Source organism: Hoplias malabaricus, chromosome 3, assembly GCF_029633855.1.
Source record: "Hoplias malabaricus isolate fHopMal1 chromosome 3, fHopMal1.hap1, whole genome shotgun sequence".
Taxonomy (NCBI): Eukaryota; Metazoa; Chordata; class Actinopteri; order Characiformes; family Erythrinidae; genus Hoplias; species Hoplias malabaricus.
The window spans coordinates 12,970,767-12,994,225 of NC_089802.1; the positions used below are offsets into that span (position 1 = coordinate 12,970,767).

Consider the following 23,459-nt stretch of genomic DNA (forward strand, 5'->3'; position numbering starts at 1 on the left):
TAGAGAGAGAGAGAACTAGTGAGTGTCAGGATCAGGGCATATGCACCTCAGGTGGAGTGCGACTTTAATGTGATCCATGTGTTAATGAATAATGGACTGTGTGTCACACAGACAGTGGAAGCAATCCAGTTTTTGTTCCCATAAACAGATCAAGCAGTTAAAACATACACAATGTTGCTATAAAAAGCTATAGCTTGAGAAAATATATGAATAATTAAAATAAGAGAATAAGCAATCCATAGACGTTCTTGCCATTTATAAAATTATATTGATTGTACAAATAGTACAGTGTTTCACATCACATAAAATGTGTTTTTGTAAATTGTTAATCATTTATTCATGACATAAAAAAGGATTTCATTGCTGACTGATAAAACATCCTTCATGATACTAGTTAATGAGTATAAGTATCTGCATCTCTTTTTAAATGTTCTAACCACTATTGGTGAATCACAGGATACATTTAACATGAATAAAAGTCTACAAATGTAACATATAGTGAATGTCCAATGGTTATGAAGTGGCACATTAACAGTTCAGGCCAATGTGGAATTGGCATTTTGTTCGGTAAAAATAAAGCACAGATTTCCTTCCATTCACAGTCCCAGCTCTTTCTCAGTCTGCTCTCGCAGTTTGTTCTTCTGGATCTGAGGAAGGTGAAAGGAAAGAATCAGCCTATAAGTGCTATTAAGGATTCAATCCTTCAACAGTAAACCACAAAGCAGAAGTGCCGGAGAAACTGGTGCCTCTAACGACAGAAACTGCTTTAACGGATATTGTGCAGACAGGGAAATTGTTCAGATTTCTCCCGTCTAGGAATCGATGTGATTAGGCTCAAATAAATGCCGCTCTCACATTTTTAACATTTTTTCCAAAGTGTCCACAAAAGCAAATAAAAAGGGGCGGTGACCACAGGGAATATTTGGATGATATTTAAGCAGACTGCAGGTCTAATATATGGATGAAAAATATTTCTGGCTCACCTGCAGTTTCAGATAAACCTTTTTCTTTGGGTTCTTTGTGCCTACACTGCACACTTACCTTGCCTGAGACAGTAAGAGGGTAGTCCTTAACAAAAAGCACATAACGTGGAATCTTGAAATGGGAAATCTGCAATTAAATAATAAGTAAATTAGACTATCAGAAAAACATTTGTTTGTATGTGTTATTCCTTATATGAATATTAATATTTTATTCAGGTGGTAGAGCCTTGAATGAACATAACCTGGCCTTTGCAGTACGAACGAATCTCCTCAGCCGTGCATTCTTGTCCAGCCTTCAGCTTGATGCAGGCACAAACCTCTTCTCCCATTCTCTTATCTTTCACCCCAATCACCTGAAAACAGAGAAAACAGTACCTCGAAGATTCAGATTCATCATGTATACTTTTTTCTACCATTTTTAGTGCTAAAAGCAAATAAAGGAACTGATAACTGAAAATCCCTTCCTCGTTTAGGTTTGTATACTCACCTGTGCTTCCTGGACTTTAGGATGTGTGTGAAGAAACTGTTCAATTTCAGCAGGATAGATGTTTTCTCCTCCACGAATTACCATGTCTTTAATTCGTCCCTCTATTTTGCAGTAGCCATACTTGTCCAAACTGGCAATATCACTTCAAAAGATGAATGACCATGGGATGTCAATTTAAGTGCAGCAGTTTTCATTTTAAATGATCAAAACCAATTAACCTAGGGCATCCCAGTGCTATTTTATGGCAGGCATAAGCACTGACATAAAACATTGTAAAAACATTAGACAGCCACATATTTAAACAAGTAAAACAAAGATGTAGTCCCATATGAACATAGCACAGTGGTATTTTGTCAGTGTCCAGTTCCCAACATTTCCCTACTTTACAGGAGAAGGAAAAAACCTTCTTAGATCTGAATGGAAGCGAATGTAAAAAGATGCCAAGAAATTTTTGAGCATTTCTATTGGTGCATTCATCGTCAAATTTGCACATGATGTGAAAGACATGTTCAAATGATGTAGTAAACTAAAAATCAGCAAAAATGGAGATGCATGTTTTTAATTGGACAGCAAAGGATTGGTCCCTCTTACACAACTTGTACACTATGTATTGTTTAAGCCATCACATCTGAATTCCCAGTGAAGTGTACTTCGGTCATTCCATATATATTCATACATACATACATACATACATCTTCTTTTCCGCTTTTCCATTTCAGGGTCGTGGTTCCATATATATTCTATACTATAGAGTAAATTCTATATGGTGATTTTTATATTGATACTAAGATACCCTGGAGCCATTCATAACACAGCGTAGCACAAGAAAAGTGCTACATAACAACATATTTTTATGCTGATTAACAGTGTTTATTAAAAGTCAGGCAAACATACCCAGTCTTATACCAGCGTTCTTTAGTGATGCATTCTCTGGTTTTGGCCTCCTCTTGCCAGTATTCCAGCATAACACAGTATCCTCTTATCATCAGCTCTCCTTGTGCTCCTAGAGGAACAACGATTCCTGTCGTAGGGTCAACAACCTTCGCCTAACAAATCAAACCAGTCATTAGACAAACAAGCACACTTATAGACTTACAGACTTATTATATCCAAAGTGACTAAAATATGTAAAGTCGTTATACATTAATTTAACAACACATTTGGAAGACATGTACTTACCTCAGTATGAGGGAGAATACATCCAACAGTCTCTAACTTTCTCTCCAAGTTGTCAACAGGGAAACCACAGAAAGTCACAGGACTGTTCTCAGTGGTGCCATATGCATTCTATTCAGATTAGAAAAGAGAAAATCAAAGCATACATTCTCTCTGTTTTCTCTGTCTGCAGTTAGGAAATTACAATGCAACATACATACATACATACATATACATATATATACACACACGCATTGAATTTGTGTTGTTATGGTCTATTAAAAATACTGTATTTCATACCCTGCAAAACTCAAATCTCAGAGAAGAGACAGTTAACTTGGATGTTTACACCTTTCATTCAGCAGGCCCTGGTAAAGGTGCTATGTCCACCCACAGTCTCCTGGCCGAAAGGAAGGCAGTCTGCCGTGTCAGCATGGAGGGGATTCAGGGCTGGAAGGCAGGTGAGGTATGTGGTGCACATCTGAGAACTGGCTCATCTGCAGCACAATTCCCCACCTCTGTCCCTCACTGGCCTCTCCAACAGAAAAACATTTAAGCTAGCTTTGCATCATGTGCCCTTTGAATACCCTTACAAAGATTTTAAAATATTTCACTAAAAACAGATTAGAAATGTTAAAACTATATATTACATATGTCCAACAACATATTTAGAAAAGCAAACTGCCAACTAATTATTGCACATTCATCAAGAAACTAAATTGCAGTTGTTGTTTTTTGTTTGGTTGTTTTTTTAATAATACAGAATTATATTTTATTTGAGTTTAACTGATTAGAAGTGTAAAGCTATGATCTCATAATGATTAAGCAATTAATTACTGGCATTAACCCCATATCTGACTGACCATTGCAAGATCGAATCAAGATTGGATCTGGTATAAATACATACTTTGAATGCCAAGAGGTACATTTTCCCAATAAAATGTTACATTTGTTGAGCAAACACTAGATTCCACCTTCCCTGAGAGCAGCTGCCATAACTGAAAACAGACAGATATGAGGCCAAGTCCAAAAGAAATGTGCTCATGAAGCAATGAACAACATTTTCCCTTTGTTGTATTTTTTGCCCTAGCAACAAGTGGGCCGGCCTAGAAAAGAGCTCTTGTTTTCATTTGCGCCTAACTGACTCAAAACACTGGTGAGTTATGGGTTTGTGTACTAACTGAGGTTAAAGTGCACCACTGTTAGCTCACAGAGCATGCTGAGCTAGTTTTAATTGCCCTGTGGTTGCTTGTGGAGCTGGCCGAGCAAGTATTATTGCTTGTGGAGGAGGTTTAGTGTGTATTATTTGGCCAGGAGTAGCTAGTGTTGCAGACCAAGCAAGTTTTAATCAACCCATGGTAGCTCACAGAGGGAGTACAGTGGTTTTTAATTGCCTTGTAGCTCAAGCCTGCAGCTTCACACCATGTTCATTTATTTTTTAAAAAGAATATTATCAAGATTAAAAAGCAGGTTTTAAGTAATTCATTTTAATAATATTTTTTAATTAAATTGAACCGATCCTGCTTTGGAAGTTTTGTAGGGAATACAGATTATCAATGTTCAATTCATGAACAAATCATAATTTTGAAATCACAATTTTTTACACTCAATCAAACTAATTCACCAATCTAGCTGTTATATTTCTGTTCAATGTTAAATAATATGAAATCTATGAAAATGTCAGTAACAGTGTTTCACAATTTAACATCATGAAATAAAACACAACTTACTGTAAAATTACCATTATCATATATTTTTCCTTGTTCATTTAAATCTAAGGTCTGAATTCTTAAGCTCAGAGGAAAGGCACTGTGACCTTTCTGAGTCACATAAAATATTGCATGAAAAATAGATGACAGTTTATGACATTTCCTAAACAAACTGCATTACCTATGAGTGTAAATTACTCTCAAGGATGCATCTTTTGGACCGACATTAATGACTGCCTCCCCATTACTGTCATTACTGTAATGTCAAATGGAAGGACAAGATTGATAGCTAGTGGCTTGTTCAAATCTATTTGTGCCTTAACAGAAATCCAAATTTAATTTAGTAGGGATGAGTCATTAGAACCAATCATGTTAAGTGCTACAAGGAGTTGGGATAATGACCATTCTGCTTTCTTCCTAAGTCTACGGAATACTGTACATATCTGAAATGCGAGACATTTGTGCAGTGGAATGTACTGTTGATTTTTCTTTCACAGAAGAAAAGAAAAGCTCATTTCCATTGTTGTGATTTGATTCAAGCCAAACATCTGGCAATGATTATATGTTATAAAACAGTCAGCCACACAGGATGGACTCGCGTTCCTCTTACTGCTGACTGAAAAACAATGGAAGGTCTGGCAGAACACACGTCTTACTTCTCACTTTAGACTTCTTTTAACTTCTCAAGAGCTGACAAAATGATGTGTGTTCTTCCACATCAGCTCTCAGAGTAGTTTTTTTTTTGTTAGACATCAGTTTTAACTGCATTATTCACAAACTGATGAGAATGTGTGTGGAGGAGATGATGACACTGGAACCCTTTACTTGAGGATTAATTTTGTGGATAAACAATTTATACTCGTTTTCTACAAATGAGTGAGCTAATGTTTACACGTATCCTGTTGTTCAGGATACAGCAGTCCAGACTGTTTTTCATAGGCATAGTAACACAAAGAGCTTGCTATAAAAAACAAATGGAATCATGAGTTATAAACGGGATCCTCCCTTCCCTGGGAGGGAATAATTAATTGTACTTTGGAACCTAAGAATAAACTGACACAAAATGTATATATTTCAACAAAAACACCAGAAAATGTTAAGATTTAAGTAAAACACTCATTTCATGCCTGTAGAGAGTTAAACTCTCAAAAGATACCTCACTTCCTCAAGGAGTCTATACCACAAAAAAAATAATAAATTCTGGTCAAACCTGAGGGCAAGGAAAAACACTTTTTTTCCTCACCATGAGTAAATATTATAAATACTGCTCCACCCAGATGACTGCCATTTCTCTCTAAAAGTTCCAAAGTGAATCTTTTTGCACTGCCCTCCTTTTCTAAGTCACACACCCTCTCTCGTTCTTGCTCTTACTCCTTTTCAGCACTCTGACACATACTCTTTCTACATCTGGGCTTAGTGAAAATCCTGTTTGCTGTTTGGCTACTCGTTTCTGCTGTTAGATGCTTTAAGAAGACTAGAGAAGAACAGACAGAGAACAGACAGAAGCAAGACACTGCCAGGAACAGGGTCAGTATGAAGAATGCAAGGTTCCAGTTAGTTTTCTGCATACAGGTTTTTGCCACATTTATAGTAAGTATCCAAAGCCAGTGTCCCAACCAATGTCACTGTCATGGTGACCTTCAGCATGTTATCTGTGACAATGCTGGCCTGAAGAAAATTCCTCGCATCTCTGAGGCCACACGGCTTCTGAACTTGCAACGAAACAACCTGGGCATACTCCCCACCGGAGGCTTCAGCGACATGAAGGGACTCATCTCCCTACATCTGCAACACTGCCAAATCCGGGAGATTGGCAGTCAGGCTTTTAAAGGCCTCAAAAGCCTCATTTACCTTTACTTGTCCAACAATGAGATCAGCACCATCAAATCTGGAGCATTTGAAGACCTAACAGAGCTCACATATCTTTACATGGATGGTAATCGCATCTCAGGTCTCCCTAAGGGCATCTTTTCCCCTTTGATGAACTTATTTATTCTGAAACTTGATAACAACAAAATCCGTGACCTTCAACCAGGCACCTTCACAGGTGCAAAGGACCTCCGTTGGCTGCACATGAGTAGCAATGAATTGAGTTCTATGCAGCCTGGCTCTCTTGATGAAGTGGAGAACCTGGCTGTTCTTACCTTGGACCAAAACAAGCTCTCTAACTATCCCATTCTAGCTATGAGCAAACTACGTGTTATTGAAGAACTTAATTTGTCAAAGAACCCACTCAGCTCCATCCCTGATCATGCATTTCGGAGCTTTGGCCGCTACATGGAGAAACTACACCTCAATGATATGGGACTGGAAAAGGTGAGATCCTCTGTCATTGCTATATTTGCTGGGCTAGACTTATGGACAGTTATAATTAATTATTTTTTAAGAAAGTATCAGCTATACAATGCATACAAAAAAGAAAGAAAAATCACACATTTTGCAGGAAAGTTAATTATGTAGATTTTTTTATTCCACTGAGGAGCCTCTCTATCCTGGCTGTATGATGGTTTGTTTATTTTTTGGTTTCCTTGTGGTCAGGCATGTGTAAACACAAAGTATGCATGCCGTATATCTCTCAGTTGATGAGGTTATTAGTATAAAAATAATTAAAGTATAAACTTTCACAATGTCTTTTAATACTACAGGAAATATATTTAAGATAAAAAAAAAACTTTACTGCAATTGGTTTTGTGCAGCTTTGCCTTGTGCACATTTAATCAGAACATGTTTTCAGATTCTGAAGCTCTTGTACAATAACTGCATACATTTACACATCTCATCCACACATAATAAAATCTACCTGATATTTTCTATATCCTCCTGTTACCCTGAAGACCAGTAGGATTCCTCACTACTGTCTCAGTAAAGAAGCTTTGAAAGTAAAAAGAATATAAAAAGCTTAATTCTTTTTGACCCAATCCTATATTTGCACCATTTTTTGCTTCTGCAGTAGTACAAGAAAGGGGCCTTATTTAGCTCTGTGGGTTAAAACACAGACAGGGATTTGGTGTGGACCAAAAAACATGCAATAAACCCAGTACCTTTGAATGTTATTCCATTATGGTTTTCACCCATTTATTTTGGCACTGAAGGACCAGATGAAAACAAGTGCAGGTATAATTATCAATAAGTGTAGTATTTTAAAAAAGCCATCATAAATCTCAAATTACTTGCATATTGTATTGTTTAATTCCACTGTGGTTAGAATCTTACGGATTTGCATATTGTATGTATATTCCATGCAGCATTCATGACAGAACGTACAGAGGCAATTTAAAAAAGTAATGTGGCAGACATACTATGTATATTTTTAGCATCTGTATGTTTTGTGGCCCCTATCCAAATCTGTCTCAGTCCAGTAATTTCAAGTGTTATTTTAAGATTGGTGATTTTCTCCCCATGAGGCACCTGGTAAACAGGTCAGGAAGGGTTAGGAGACAGGTAAATAGTGACAGGGTGTTCCAAGGGCCATGAAGAGAGGTATTTTTAGGCTGTAGTTGCCACACCTGAATACACAATTGGCCTCTTTGCAAGCATTTTGGCAAGTGTGTTCATTGATGCAAGTGAGAAAGAAGTTGCAAAAACAACCCTTCTACACTGGAAATGATCCATCTTCCATAGCCTCAACTTACCAAGCTCTCTAGCCTTCCAATTTCTTCCCTCAAGTGGAAATTTACAAAAAGTCTCCTAAATAAGCGCATCTCTTTTGGACTTACATAACGCATGCAAACACCCTCCCACTCATACACCCCGTCTGCAACGTCTCTGGCTGAGAACCACCTTCTTCCTTTAAGAAGAACGACCTTCATGCCATCAAGGCAGAATGGCTCACCTAGCACCTTAGTGCAGTTTTTAACATCTTAGCAGTTGCTTATGAAGTTTAATGGAGAGCTGGGTTGGTAGTACAGAAAGGTTTACATAAGCCTTGGCACAGGTGAAGGCATGTGAGGGCTCTTTCATGTGAAATAACCTTTCCATCTAAACAACACACTGAGGCCTAACTGCAAGTAGTAGAGATTTTAAATAAAGATTCACATTCTCTATACACGGACACAAGAAATGGGCTGTATCTGTAAATAGTAGAGAAATTCCACATCAGGAGGACAGACAACCAAGCATTATAAACTCAAATCAAAACACAGAATTCTGCAATTTTTGCAAATTATGAACATTATTAAAAATGCACTGCTAATGTCATACCATGTTTTCCGTGTTAGCAGATAAAAAGTCTGGAGAAATTAATTATGGAGCACAATTTCTGTCCACCTAGTTCTCCACTGCTGCTTTTGAAGGGGTAACAGCACTGAAGCATCTGCATCTTGAGAACAACAAGCTGAAGAACCTACCAAGCAGTTTGGTTTTTACCTCTATCCAGAATCTCACTCTTTTCAACAACCCATGGAGCTGCACCTGCCAGTTGGCAAACCTTAAAAAGTAAGGGCCAAATACAACAACACAAAAAATGTTTAACACCATATGATCAAGTTTAAATGCAATGGTGCAATACTACACAAATCTAATTACATGTCTTAAAATGGTCAAGACAACTGCCTAAATTACTTTAAAATATCTTTTCATCTCTAGGTGGATGGACACCAGTGGTGGTCATATTGATGCAGTTTGTGCATCTCCTCCAAATCAGAAAGGCAAACAGATAAGAGACAGTACTGTTTTTAAAAAGTGCAAAGGAAAGCAGAAGAGAGCCAGAAAGGGAACACAGCTTTAAAAAAGGTAACAGAATGCTTATAAATTATCAAGAGCTAAGAAAATGTTACACCGAAACCTGCTACTGGTTCGTTGTGTGATGTTATTCAAAGTGAACTAATGGTTTTAATTTTTTTTAAATGTAGGTTTAAGCAGTGAATTTATTTATTTATTTATATATTTTTTGTTATTGTTACACTTATATAGCGCCTTTCTAGATACCCAAGGAAGCTTTAAAATCCACAACACTCAGAACCATTCCATTCAACACTTAATCCACACACACTGGAGATTATAGATGACACTAAATGTAAAAATATGTGTGAATCAAAGCAAGTTTCAATTCTGACATTCAAAAAGAAATATCAGAGGCATTTTTGTATTAATCCATTCTGTATTTGTAATTGCTTCATCCTGTTCAGGGTTGCACTGGGACAGGAATCTTGATTTGTAAACGTTTATATTATAAAACAGTTAAATGCAAATGCTGAGAACTTGGCAGGACCGGTCCAAAACTTAGCATAAACAATATTCTGAAATTCAGTATTTAATGTATATGTTTATTACAGTTTTTATGCCTGCAGCTGTGTTTTAAAAATCACAACTTCAAACTTAAAATTAAAAACCAAATTATTTCAAATGTATATATTAGAAGTCTTCTTTATATTAGGATATTATTATAAGACCTGTAATAATCAGTCTGTGTCTTAGGACTGTGCAACAATTCCTAAGACTTCAAGTGAAGGTGCAAACGTTGAGAATTAAATAACTAGATAATGCTACTTTCAGTAGAATACAACTGGCAAAAGATAGTAGCCAACAACTAGTCTATGACATCTAATATCTAATACACATTATTTGTGAATGGGGGACAATTTTTAGCTGGCTTTTTTACTGCATTAAGTTGTAATCAGGTTTTTCTAACTTACTGTAGCTTGTTTCAGATCGCCCTTCTGTACTTTCAACAAAACATCTCACAAAATTGGCAAGGAAACAAAGGTCAGAATATTTGTCAGCCTGCCATATATCTTCTCCACTCATTTTGAAACAGCAAATGCTGCTGTTATAATTGTGGTCAGGATATGGTTTTAGGCTACTGACTTGTTTTGATCTCTGGATTATACCTTGTGTTCTGGGCCTGTCCGTGCCTTTCCACTTTAGCCACCATAGAATAATCCAAAAAAAATGTTGTCTAGCACAGGGACTGGCTATTTGATTTGGCACCCTTTTTTGTGTCTTTCCACAGGAGATGCAGATGCCTGTCCAGGTGACTGGCTATGTGTGCAGAGAAGGGAAGCATTGCTACTTTCCATGTCAGGACTCTCCATACATTTCTTTCTTATAAATTCTATGAAGTGGCACAGATATGCACACATTAAATGTATTCTCAGTAAAATGAGAAGCAAAAAGGTCTGTAAACATAATGATTAATAACACATCTGAAGACAATAATTCACAAATCCAGATCCAACAATGTATAAAGATCACTTCACTCACACAGAGCCTGATACACATTCTCTGCAACATCTGTAATCATCTTGAGGAAAGGGTAAGCTTCCTGTAGCTTTCAGATAAGCAGACAAGCCTGCTATAGTCCAACTTTCTCAGAGTTCACTCAGTTCAGTTCCATGAGCATTACTTTTAAAGGCCTATAATAACACTCTCATTCCTGACACTGACTAAAATGGTGATATCAAGATAAGACCCTGTACATTTGCTGCTTTGGACAGTATCACAGCCAATACCTTTAGAATGAATTGGGAGAGGCATTTCTGATCCTAAATGAGAACCTCAATCAAAATCCCTTGTGCGTGAAATAATATAAAACCTACCCAAAATAGTAGTAGCCCATGTTTCTTCCTTTTGATAAAAAAAGAAGTAAAAATATCCTATAATTAACTTAATTTCAGAAGAACTGTTTGACAAGCAGGTCCACAAACTTAAGGCCATATGGTGTATGTGTAGCTCTGCCAGTTTTAAATGAGCTTTTGTATCTATTGTGTGTTCAGCTGACCCAACAACTTATGGAAAAAACTATATGAATTATACATACTCATACATAACTCCTTTCCTCCATCTTGAATCTAAGCAATTACCCAGACCCAGGAAAGCAACCTCTGACCAAAAATGGGGCACAACAATTTTCAATAAGAGTATAAACTGGCATACCTTAAACTAACTTCTGAGACAATTGAGGTTATCAGTATTGCTGTCTCATGATGTATGCAAGTTACATAAAATACGCATTAAAGCAAACCTTTATTATGCTGAATGCACAAAATAGATGCATGTGCACAATAAGAGGAGAGGAAGAAATATGTACATCGAGCATGATGTGTGAGTAAGAGTAAAATAAACTGTTCATTTTTAAGCCTGTGCCACATGCTTACACTTTTCCATATCCTGTTGCTTTGCAGTGCTTTTTCATTCAAATAAACAGAGATGACATCCTATCAAAAAACAGTTTACATTATTTTCAAAGAAATGTTCATTTTCATAAGGGATATTTTTATATAGGTATTACCAAACAACTGCATGGCACAGTATTATGTAGTTACTTCAAATTGTATGTAATAAGTCATCTGTATTACATTTTAAATAAAAGTCCAGCACCTAAACTACAGATTAGTTTTTTGTTTTATTTCTCTTTGGAGCACACCAAAAAACCCTTTACACACACATTATATATATATATATATATATATATATATATATATATATATATATATATATATTGACATGATGTGCATTATATGTAAAATGAAAATCTATGGCCTTATTAACAGATTATATTAATAATATCAAATGTGTTGTGGGTAAAAGAAAAAAGAAAAGAGTTTAAGAAAGAATAATGATGACACACATCCTGTATGTGGGTATTATGGTGTGCTAATGGTATTATTTACAAACATTTTCAAGAACAGCTATAAGATATTACCAAAAGAAAAGGGATATTTTGCAATTGCTGTTAAAATGTAAGTTAAATTATCGTTCTGATTATTACCTCAACATCAGTATAATAAATAACACTGTGTAACAATTTTGCCCTATGCACTATATACTGCACTACTTTAGGATTCCCCCATTTTGTAGTAGTGTCCAAAACTACAGTGGATCATTTTCAGTATTCGTAAACAATCCCACAAAGCACTGTAAAAAATAGTGTACAACATATGTACACTAGCTGACACAAGTAGATAGCAGATATCCATAATACACTGCATTGTTTGGTTAAAAACCTGCATGAGGTAGTGTCTGAAATCTTTCACTATCCTCCTGAATTTAGTTCCCTATAACAGTGCACTTATATAGTGAGGAATATAGGGAATAGTGAATACGGAGCCATTCTGAACTTAGCATTGTGATTTTCCTGTTAATGTGCAATGTATACAGGGCTTTGTCTTGCTGACTATGTGTTATGCATGGTTAGTTAAATAATTGTATTAATGGTGAGTGATTAATTATGGATTGTTATGTAAATAGTTAATTTTACATTATGTAATTATGTATTTTATTCTACTTAAATTTAAAATATACTTCCTCAGAAAAACATTTTATTACTTAAGCAAAATAATCAAATGACACCTTTTCATTACATTAAATTTTTTACTGGCTTTTACACACACACACACACCTTTGTCTCCCTCTAGTGAACTACTTTAGTGTCCATTTATATATTTATTCTCAATATTTGTGATATTATATACAAAGAAATCTTTCTAAAATTCATAATTGATATTCTACTCTAAATGTTTAGAGCAAGACCAGGCGTTCTGGCTGGTGCAAAACAATTATTTTCAAAACAATAACAAATGTGTAGAATGTTGACATTCAGTTTTGTAATCCTTATCAACATTAAAAAAAAAAAAAATTTAAAACATACTACACATATATGTCTTGTTACATCCATTAAGGCACACATAAACCCTACATCCTGAAACATTAGGGTTATAAACTACCTATAAACCAAGAAATATCATATCTAAATCTAAACAGAATTTATTTTCTGAGATTAATATGAAATCAAGAATATACACATTGTAATAATTTGTTTCTGGAGATGGAAACAGTACTCACAGTTATTTGCTTTAGGTTCATGAATTCCATAAGTTTCCTCAAAACCTCAGGGGGGCAAGGGGAGCCAGCTACTACTCCTATCAGGCAAAAAGAACAGATACTCCATAAGTGTCAAGCCTCACATATACTATGTACTAAGCAAAATCAGAAAATTTAGAGAAAATGTAAATAAAAAAATATAAAAAATACAATATACTAAAATCTAAAAACCGCGACCCTGAATTGGATAAGCAGTTACAGATAATGAATGAATGAATAAAATCTAAAAATAATATATGCATGTTTTATATGGTTGGTTTTGTTGTATTTGTTAATATACATACATTGTTGTATTTCAGGCCTGCTTAAGGAGACAAGGGGAAAATTGAGGATGAGTAAAACAATATTTTAAATAATAAAAAAAAAAAACAACAACAGTGAAAGTAATTTGAATTGATACAAAAACAGAGTATTTGAGGAGCAAAAATGGGCAGAGGGTCAGTCAACAAATGCATGAGAAAATTATTTAAATGACTAAAAACAATGTTCCCTAAAGATTGAAAGGGATTTGCATATTCCTCCATCTATAGTGCATAATACTGTTACATGAGTCAAAAATCAGGGTGGATTTCAGTGTTTAAATGGCAAGGGCACTAAACTGAACACCTGTGATTTTCAAGACCTCAGATGGCACCTCAGAACCATCCATCAATACCTCACATAACCACATAGGCAATGGATTACTAGTCAAAACTATATCATACACTATGATACAGAGTTATATTCACAAACATCGTTTTACTGTGCAAAGTAGAAGCCCTGTTTTAACCATTTCCAGAGGCGTTTATGACGGATGTGTATTGTGTTCAGGCTAATCATTATTTCAGAGCTACTTTGGAATAAAGGTTCGCAGTGTGCTCTAGGCCAAAGATGAAAAGGACTGTCCAGAGTGATATCAGCAACAAATCCAAAAGTTGATTTTATAATGGCAGCATTCATACAGATAAGTACAATGAGATATTAGAGCAACATATGCTGCCGTGCAAACCCACATGCTGCACACATTACAAAGGCATAGCTGCAGAAGTGGACTATCCAGGTAAAAAGTGTCAATGAGAACCCTGTACAGTTACACACCTAAATATGTGTTTGCAGGAGGAATGGAACAAAATAACTCCTGAAACACTTCATCACTTCATATTCTCCTTCATAAAATGTCTTTTAAGTGTTGAGAAAAGAACTGGCAACATTACAAAGTAGGTAAATACTTTACTGTTCCAATGTTTTTGGAAGTGGTTGCAGGCCAAATGTCAAATCAATTACACAAATTGAATTTGTAATTAATATTACAAACCTTATATGACGTATGGCTAGTGGTGTATTTGTAAATCCCCTAAATTCTAAATGAAGATCTCCTAGAATTTATTACATCTTAAGTCATATTATATGGAAAAAAATGGATAAGGAATATTAGCATGGATCCAACACCAGATCCTAGATATTTAACAGACTGAACTCCATGACTCACCCGACTTAAGAGATGACAGATCAAACGTGGACAAATCAGGCTGACCCAGCATGTCTATGTACATAGTTGGAGTGCCATAGACAAATGTGCACCTGAAAGAGTAGGAAAAAAATATGGTAACATTATCATAACAAACAAAGTTATGATAGTCATCAGTGTAAAACAGTCTTTTTTCAATCAGACTGCCACAGTACCCTGGTGTGTCATCAGGCTTTGTCAGTAGTGCTGTTAAAATTGTGATGCTCCTGACTTTTATCCTTTTATCCTTTAATAGTCCCACAATGGGGAAATTCAGTGTTACAGCAGCAAGTAACAGTTATAGACTATATGTTACCATTCAGACTATCTCTATGACGTAGGCCACTGTGAGACCTGGCAAAAAAATGACATAAAAAACTACCATCAGGCAGTCAATCTGGAAGCTTGTTCTGCAGTTCTGGTAACCACACAGAGCTCACAGTGTCTTGTGTGCAGGATGCAAGTTCAGCTCCATCAACACAAATATCCAACAAGAAGCCCCCCGACATTAAGGAGAAAAAGAGAACATAGCAGCCTCGAGTTAGCTTTTAGCATAGCACAAACTCAGACCCAGTCTGACTCTGACTGACTCTGGCTCTCTTAAGTTCAAACCCTGGTGCTCATTTGTGAAATTGGGCAGGTTTGAGCAGCACAATTTAGAACCTTATCTCTCAGAATTTGAAACATTTCAACAAGTTAATTGATCAGAATTTTTTTTTCAAACTTTTTAATATTTCTCTTTTAAGAAATAGAATTATATATAATCTTTTTAAAAATGAACATTAAACATTCAAGACAATGAGACTAGAAATTCCACATTATATATCACTACACATTTCTGAACGTTTTAGTTCTGGAGAACAGGATGTGATCCACATGCTGGAGGTAACACCAAGAAAGAGAGAGAAAAACATTGTTTAGTCATACTTCTCGTTCTGTATGGCTGCCAAGTTGGCATGTCCATCATATGCAGTGGAGGGGAAAACCAGAGTAACTCCATGTACTGCCATGACAATCCCACCACCCACAGATCCAAAACAGTGATAGAGTGGCACTGGTAAACACACTCTTACATTTTTCTGGGGACAACAGGGTCAAATAAAAGACAATCTCTGTTAAAGCAAATCCATAACATGTATAAGCTCAAAACAAAAACTTTAAAGTGTGGTCTTTATGGTTTAAAATCATCTACAAAAATATTATACACTGTACAAATCAATAACTCTTTTAATTTTCATAAATAATATCTTCAAGGAGTCTATCACAGATATAATGCACACACGCACCCTCCATTCGTATCCCACGCGTTGACCAATATAATAAGCATTGTTGACAATATTGTGGTGGGTCAGCACGGCTCCTTTTGGACGTCCAGTAGTTCCCTTGAGACAGACAAATTATGTTTATATTGAATCTTAATTTCAAGGTAAATATCACTCCTGTCCAATCAAAATCATGTATCTCCAAAATAGTGACTTTACAAGAGAAGGAAAAAAATTCTTAAATTTCAATGCAATTCAATGTAAAAAGATTTTATTTTGGAGCATTTCTACTGGTCCATTCATCATGAAATGTTCACACAATGTAAAGGACCGCTGCTGTGTTCAAATTATGTAGTAAATTAAAATTCCACAAAAATGCAGATACATGTTTTTGAGTGGAAAATGACAATATATTGGTTTGACAAATATGCTGTTCAGTACCGATGTAAACTGGATATTAATGGGGTCGTCAAATGAGAGTTTTTTCTGGATATCCTCCAGTTGCTGAAGGTGCTGGCTGTTCCCTGCCTGCATCAGATCGTTCCAGTGAAGTGTCCCAGGCTGCTTACTGTCCGTCACAATAACTATAGTCAAGTCTGGCAATCTGCACACACCATGTAGGAACAGTAGTGACAAACATAAAATTAAGTCAATTTTATTTACATTGTAAGAAGGAAAACAATATTTTTACAACAGGAAGTTAATCTCAAATTATCATCTGGTAATCAGCTCATATTCTTAAACTTTGTCAAAACAAAAAATGTAATTTGATTTTTCATGCAACTGTGTATGCAAGAGTAAATAACAATACTAGTTTATGTTTTAGATAATTGGTGGTGTTTAATTATATGTCATATTTGACTACATTTCATTCATTCATTGTCTGTAACCGCTTATTCAATTCAGGGTTGAGGTGGGTCTGGAGCCTACCCAGAATCACTGGGCGCAAGGCGGGAACACACCCTGGAGGGGGCGCCAGTCCTTCGCAGGGCGTTCTGACTACATTTAATATTCATAATTTTTTACAACCAAATTAGATGCTTTAATGCTGCTTTGGCAAAAATGAATAGTTTTCAGCAAATTTAAAACAGTATACTCATTCTCTGCATTTATTGTGTGTATTTGGCTCCAATCAACCTCATCGTAGCACATGTACAAACACTGTGATTTGAGATTTGAGATTGAAGAGGGACAATCCTAGTGTACTCCACATAGGAAGCAGAAAAAAAATCAACGTGTCAATTTATCCCACGTTTGCTGATTTCACTGAGATGTTCTATTTCACAGTTTGTGGATTGCTAATGCAATGAAAAAGTGATTATTTTCATAATTATTCCAGACATATTTATTCCAATATTAAGCTAATTTAACAAAATATCTTGAAAGATTTTTTTAAAACATTTTTATGGGTCCAATTATTATGCAATGTGAAGACAAAAACTAAAAAAAAATCTGGAGCCACAAAGTTCTTAGGAATGTAGTAGTATTTTAATGGCTCAGTGACTTTTGGAACTAGTCAGTTCAATCCAGGATTAAATAATGCAGTCTTCTCAGAACTAAAATCCGAAGGAAACTATATAACTATAGTCTATATGTTAGTCTCACATTGAGGGCCAACTGGGATGTAATGTGAGTGGAATGGTGTGTAGTATTATGTAAGTGTTTTTGCACCTGGTACTTTTTATCTCCCCAGGGGCGGCAGTTTCCATGTCAGGGCAGAGCTGCCTCAACATGTCATAGTATTTCTGGGTCTTAAACTGTGTCGGACATACAATTGCTTTGCATTGCACCTAAACCAAAGGAGAAGATGTTTTAGCAAAAGCTGAGCACAAAACTAAGGGAAGTAAAATTAACAGCCTTATTTTTTTATTGCCATATTAAAAAAAATGAACTGTACAACATGATCAAAAAACAAAGACATGTTATTAGAACAACAAAAAACACAGAAGATAAAACAGAACTCATAAATACACTTATAATAACAATAAAAAAACAGTAAAGCTTGATTAAAGGAAACCAGTCACAGACAAACACTACCAAATACTAAAATGGTTTAAATGGTTTAATCTGAGATTTTAAAGTCAAAGTCAAATGAGTGTAGAAACCAACTTTACCTTCCTTAAGGTAAATTCAAGTTCATGCAGCTGATAAGCTGGATTCACTGAGATCTATAAGGGAAAAAAACAATATAAATAAGTATATTTTTGTTGTTTAGACTTAGTGTTAAAACAAGCAATCAAAACCTTAATATGAAAGTAGTAAACAAATCTCACCATAATGATGCCAGCCTTGGCTGTGGCAAACTGCATCAGAATCCATTCATATGTGTTGGGTCCCCACATCCCTAATCGATCTCCTTTCTTCAGTCCCAGAGCTAACAGACCTGCTGCTGCCTGATCCACCTGCAGTAAAACATTTCACTAATTAATTGGGGCATTACCCTTTACATTTTGATAATTAGTATGGCTATTGTGTATGGACAATGTTTAAAAAACTAGATTCACTTCTAAATTAGTCTAACTATCAAAAGAAATGTTCAGAGCTGTAAAAAGCAGGCACATAAATATTATGTATATCTCAAGAACGAATACTAATTTATCTGAAAATGTATTTATACTGTATATCCATGTAAATCAGACTAAATAGACTGTCTAACAAAACACCATTACGTAGTTTTCCAGCAACCATTCTGGGTCTCAGAATAACATGGGTTTTTTGAACAAATATAAAACTTTTGGCATTATTCAGAAATATATGTAGGAATAACTGCATTTCAGGAAACTATATTTTTGGCAGCACTAGCTTAAAAGACAAATTGACTCTTTCAAAGGAGCAAATTCATCAAAAAAGCAACTAACAATGTATAAGGAGGCAAATCTGAAATTTGTCTGTGCTTAAAGGGGCAATATGTTAGATATTTACTGTACATAGTCATAAAATGTCCAGTGTGTGATCATAGATTAAGGAAACAGTCAAAGCTAAAACACAGCTGCCTCTCACAGCATTGTCCAGAGTGAAGCTCACAGATCCCGCCCTCTGAGGTCCTGCATGTGTCCCGCCCTCTGTCTAATCATTTTACAGTCCACTGTGTGCCCAGAGCTACAAACAGTGTCTTCCATCCATCCATCTATTATCTGTAACCGCTTATCCAATTTAGGGTCGCGGGGGGTCCAGAGCCTACCTGGAATCATCGGGCGCAAGGCGGGAATACACCCTGGAGGGGACGCCAGTCCTTCACAGGGCAACACAGACACACACACATTCACTCACACCTACGGACACTTTCGAGTCGCCAATCCACCTGCAACGTGTGTTTTTGGACTGTGGGAGGAAACCGGAGCACCCGGAGGAAACCCACGCGGACACGGGGAGAACACACCAACTCCTCACAGACAGTCACCCGGAGCTGGAATCGAACCCACAACCTCCAGGCCCCTGGAGCTGTGTGACTGCGACACTACCTGCTGCGCCTTCTAAAAATCTCCATGACCAGAGACAGAGTAAAATCAGAGGAAATATTGGTTTTGTGTTTAAAACGTGGAGGCAGTTTAGATGCAGCAACACAAACAGAGCCAGAGCTGGCTAATTTTATCCTGAACAGCAAAAACTTTCTTTAAAAATATAGAAGTACAGACGCCTATTTATAGATTAAAAGGAGTAAACGCCATAGTGATATTTGAAAGGCATTAGGACTGTAATCTGTGTGTTTTATACGAAAAAGTTAATAACAACAAGATTGAAACGTGTAAGTACCATTGTTTATATGTTTTTAAAAAATTGAGACAGATTCATGTGCTTCCCCATAGTGTGTGTGTGTGTGTGTGTTTTAAACAAATTAGAGTGTAAGAATTGTGTTTGAAAAGCCTCACATATTCAGCTATTTAAGGTGGAACAGAGAAATCAAGCTTGGTAGCTAGTACACAGTAAATATAAGCGTTTCACTAGTAGGTAGATGTTTTAGTGACATGATCAACACTTGGTCGTGTGTTTTAAATGGATAAAATGGGAAATAAGAAGTGTTTCAAAACAAGTTTTGTTTAGAAATCCTACCACTAGCTTTAGCTTCGCATAACTGTTTATGGTGGAAATGAACATTCAAAAAGAAGCTGGAACGCAAATAAGACCCTTAAACTGACCCATTTAACTAAATTCTTTAATACGGGGGGTGGACAGAGAAGGTTATCGACCAATAACGGTATCTCTACAGTCAGACCGTCCAATTCTCACTCCCCCTTCTCACTCAAGCGAACCAATCGGAGTAGGGGAGGGCGGGACTAGTTTGGGAACGAAACGCTTCTCGAAATTCTATGTAAGCTCTAGAAAAACAAAATGCCGGACATTTCTGAAATTCCACCCGGATATTTTTTTAAGTCTAAAAAAGAGGACATGTCCAGGTAAAAGAGGACGTCTGGTCACCCTATGGTTGATGGGAAAATAACACTAGTCTTGTCTAGTCCAAAATGTTAAGATGGTTTAGACAGTAAATTTGTTTAATTGCAGCGAATGTAGGTAAATGTTTAGTGACATCACACAATTGGTTTGTGTGATTTAAACGTATAAAGTGGAATATCAGTCACTTCAGAAGTTTCAAAATCTATAGCAGTAGCTTCAGCTCTTAATGTGGAACAGAGAATTCAAGAATCTGGCGAATAGCGCCAATAAGACTTGTAAATGGACACCTGCAAGTTGAAATGAAATGTTTGACTATGAAAATTGTGAATAAGAAGCAAACGTCTGCCTCCTAAACGACATTTATTATTATTATAAAATCGATAAGTAACACCTGCCTCGTCTAATCTAAATATTTAATGTGGACTTGAACAGTAAAGGCTTGTAAATGCAAGGAAATGTCAATGGCTCTTTCACTTTTTTGACTTTCTCTTACGTAGATATATATATTAGTGAAATGATTAACACATTTCTGTGTAAATATGTTGATTGTGGCACATTCTTCTTAGCTGTCACTGTCCAAAGTTCTTAAACTCGTCTCTTGCTTGTTTGTTCAGTTTTCCTCAAACTGGCAAACCTGCTCGAGCTTCACGTCTGGGGAGGAGCGGGAGGAGACAGACAGTTCACTCCACTGTTTTGAAACTGTTTGTATTATAGTTCCAATTTTAAACGCTTGGTGTCAGTACTACAGAATGCTCCTTTAAAATCCTTGATGTGCATTCTTCATTCAAGTACATATTATACAATCAGCTTCTATGTCACAACTAACCTTTGAACTGGGAGTTAAAGGATTGGTCATGTTTACTTTGTAGTTCTAGACACAAATCACAAAATCAAGCAAAGGTCAAATTTTAACACAATGTATGTACATCGTGTTACCAACAAAAGTTACCACAGAAGTAGAACGAGGCCTGGCATTGCAAATTAAATGATGAATCTTTCACAGGTCATGACCCAACAGAAAAACGGGAGGACAGGCTAAATCATCCTCAGGTAGTTAACATTAATTCACAATATATACTTTTTAAAGATATAATGTATAGGTCATACATGTAAATTCAGAAACTACATCCGTTATTAGCCAATAAGCAATGCTCAGTCAAACAATAAACCACATCTGTCATTTTTTTGGTGTAGACATTATCTTAGCATTGTTGCAGAAATAAACACTGAAATAAAACCTGCTGCGCCAGCATGATAACTAATGTTACTTCCAGGTTAGTGTCACTACCCAAATAATATAAATTATTATGCTTCATTTATTTAATATACTGTCAAATATATTTTTAGCTTTAGGATGAAAAAACAGATAAAATATACATTTAACAGAAGCACTTAAACTGTTACAGACAGTGAATGAATGAATTTCTACAGTACTCCATCTATACACCAGTTAAGACTTTTCAGGATATCTGCTTACATTTTCCAATTGTCAATTAAATAAAGGGGCAAAATCTAAGAATTTGGTTACACTTTCTGCTTCTCACAACCTACTTTGAGATTAGGCCATGGTCTGGCCAGTCAGTTGTTCTAAGCGCACCAGCTACTTCTTTGCCTGGATGTTTTTTTTTTCCCTCTATACTGTTTTCTCAGTAACAACATCTTCACATCCTTTCAGACACACATCAATGCTACTAGATCATTTACAGCTGTCAGGAGGCCACTCTATTTTTTAAATTCATTTTGAACTCTAGTTTTGGAGTACTGTTTCATATTTTCCTGCGACTTCCCTGATTACTTATGCACAGAAAATCTCAGATACTTATATGAATATACCATATGAGTATGGCCAGAATACTAAACAATTAAAAGAAGGCTACTCACATCATGTTGGAACTGAGCAAAGGTTTTCCTGATGCCAGTCTGCATAAACACCACAGCCTCCTGGTCAGGGCAGCGCTCTACTGTGTCCTGCAGGGTCTTACCCACGGTACGAGACAGCAAAGGAAAGGAGGACACACCATGGGCATAGCTGGTGATCAAGGTCGGCACGCTGGGTGGAGTATCCACATGGATGGCACTGGATAAATTGGAAAGGAAAATATGAAACTTACAGATCTGAAAATTATTTCAGTAAAAAAGACTAGTATTTTTATGCAAAAAAAAAAGCAAAGTGTTTTGCAGTTTTATTAGGCACACAAAATGCATGAAAGCAACTTCAATAAATATATTTTAATTTATATATTTATATATGGCTTCTAAAACATTTAATAAGAAATAAGAACTTTATTCAGTGGCTGAAACGTATGTAACTTGGATTGGTCTATCCGAAACATGCAGTGACCCCTACAGTTGAGTTTTTATGTAATCTTAATTACTTTCCTTTAAAGACTATCTAGCCTTTCTGTTTCTTGCATACCCACGAATTGAACATTTGAGTGTGTTTCTCTAGACTTCAGTGCCTTTGTTTACGTGTTAAACGTTTCATTAGGCAGACGTTTTGAACTATTGTTATGAACACTAAATCCTTAAGAGCATGTAAAGAACATAACAGCGTGCAAAATGGAACACTGCCCAGAGCTGAGGCCTCTGCAGCTGGTTCATTTTTATACTATTGTTCAGCCCTGGACAGATTTATTTTTCAAGTATGAGGTTTCTTAACGGTTGTTCCGTCGAATTTAGTCCTGAAATTTGATCTTTTACGTGGGTTTCACTTCCCTAAATTTGTGCTTCCCATCACATTTCATAACATCCCCAGAATATCCTGATCTCGCCGATACTTGCAGAAAATTTTCTGATACTTGCAGAAAATGAACAGGAAGTGCAAAATTAGACCAGGGAAGGGAGTTGCGGTTCAAAATCTCCAAAACAACAACAGATATGGCAGCATTTACACATGCTACACTGATACCTTTTTTTCTTTATAGGAGCGGTCATTAGACTTGTGCAGACTCTACGGTCTGTGGTTTTCACTACTTACCAGTTAGGCTGAACTGTTATAGTCGGTATCCGTGCTTTTGTCACACTTCTCCCGGTCTTAGAAAGCACAACAGCGGTGCGAACAGCTGCCAAAATCTTCGGCGACATTTTCGGTCCAAAGCTTTTAAAACCTGAGGGTCAAAGCTGATCGCTGAGACTGAGAGAATCTTGACTGTAGAACTGCCGTGT

General features: G+C 36.3%; 2 protein-coding genes across 2 annotated transcripts; one reads left to right on the forward strand and one right to left on the reverse strand.

Moving 5' to 3' along the window:
- Positions 1 to 272: 272 nt before the first annotated feature.
- Positions 273 to 23,405, reverse strand: acsf2 (acyl-CoA synthetase family member 2). The gene is made up of 16 exons (XM_066663227.1): positions 23,272 to 23,405; positions 22,176 to 22,371; positions 18,176 to 18,304; positions 18,017 to 18,070; positions 17,574 to 17,692; positions 16,344 to 16,506; positions 15,927 to 16,022; positions 15,568 to 15,719; positions 14,623 to 14,714; positions 13,116 to 13,192; positions 2,650 to 2,757; positions 2,365 to 2,516; positions 1,471 to 1,612; positions 1,226 to 1,336; positions 1,042 to 1,110; positions 273 to 647 (listed from the first exon to the last, which is right to left on the reverse strand). The coding sequence occupies exons 1-16, from the start codon at positions 23,376 to 23,378 to the stop codon at positions 597 to 599; spliced, it is 1,818 nt and encodes a 605-aa protein (XP_066519324.1). The 5' UTR covers positions 23,379 to 23,405; the 3' UTR covers positions 273 to 596.
- On the forward strand, positions 5,607 to 11,643 carry chad (chondroadherin). The gene is made up of 4 exons (XM_066666028.1): positions 5,607 to 6,650; positions 8,605 to 8,768; positions 8,919 to 9,065; positions 10,285 to 11,643. Exons 1-3 carry the CDS (start codon positions 5,868 to 5,870, stop codon positions 9,058 to 9,060), a joined length of 1,089 nt encoding a protein of 362 aa, XP_066522125.1. The 5' UTR covers positions 5,607 to 5,867; the 3' UTR covers positions 9,061 to 9,065; positions 10,285 to 11,643.
- Positions 23,406 to 23,459: the final 54 nt, after the last annotated feature.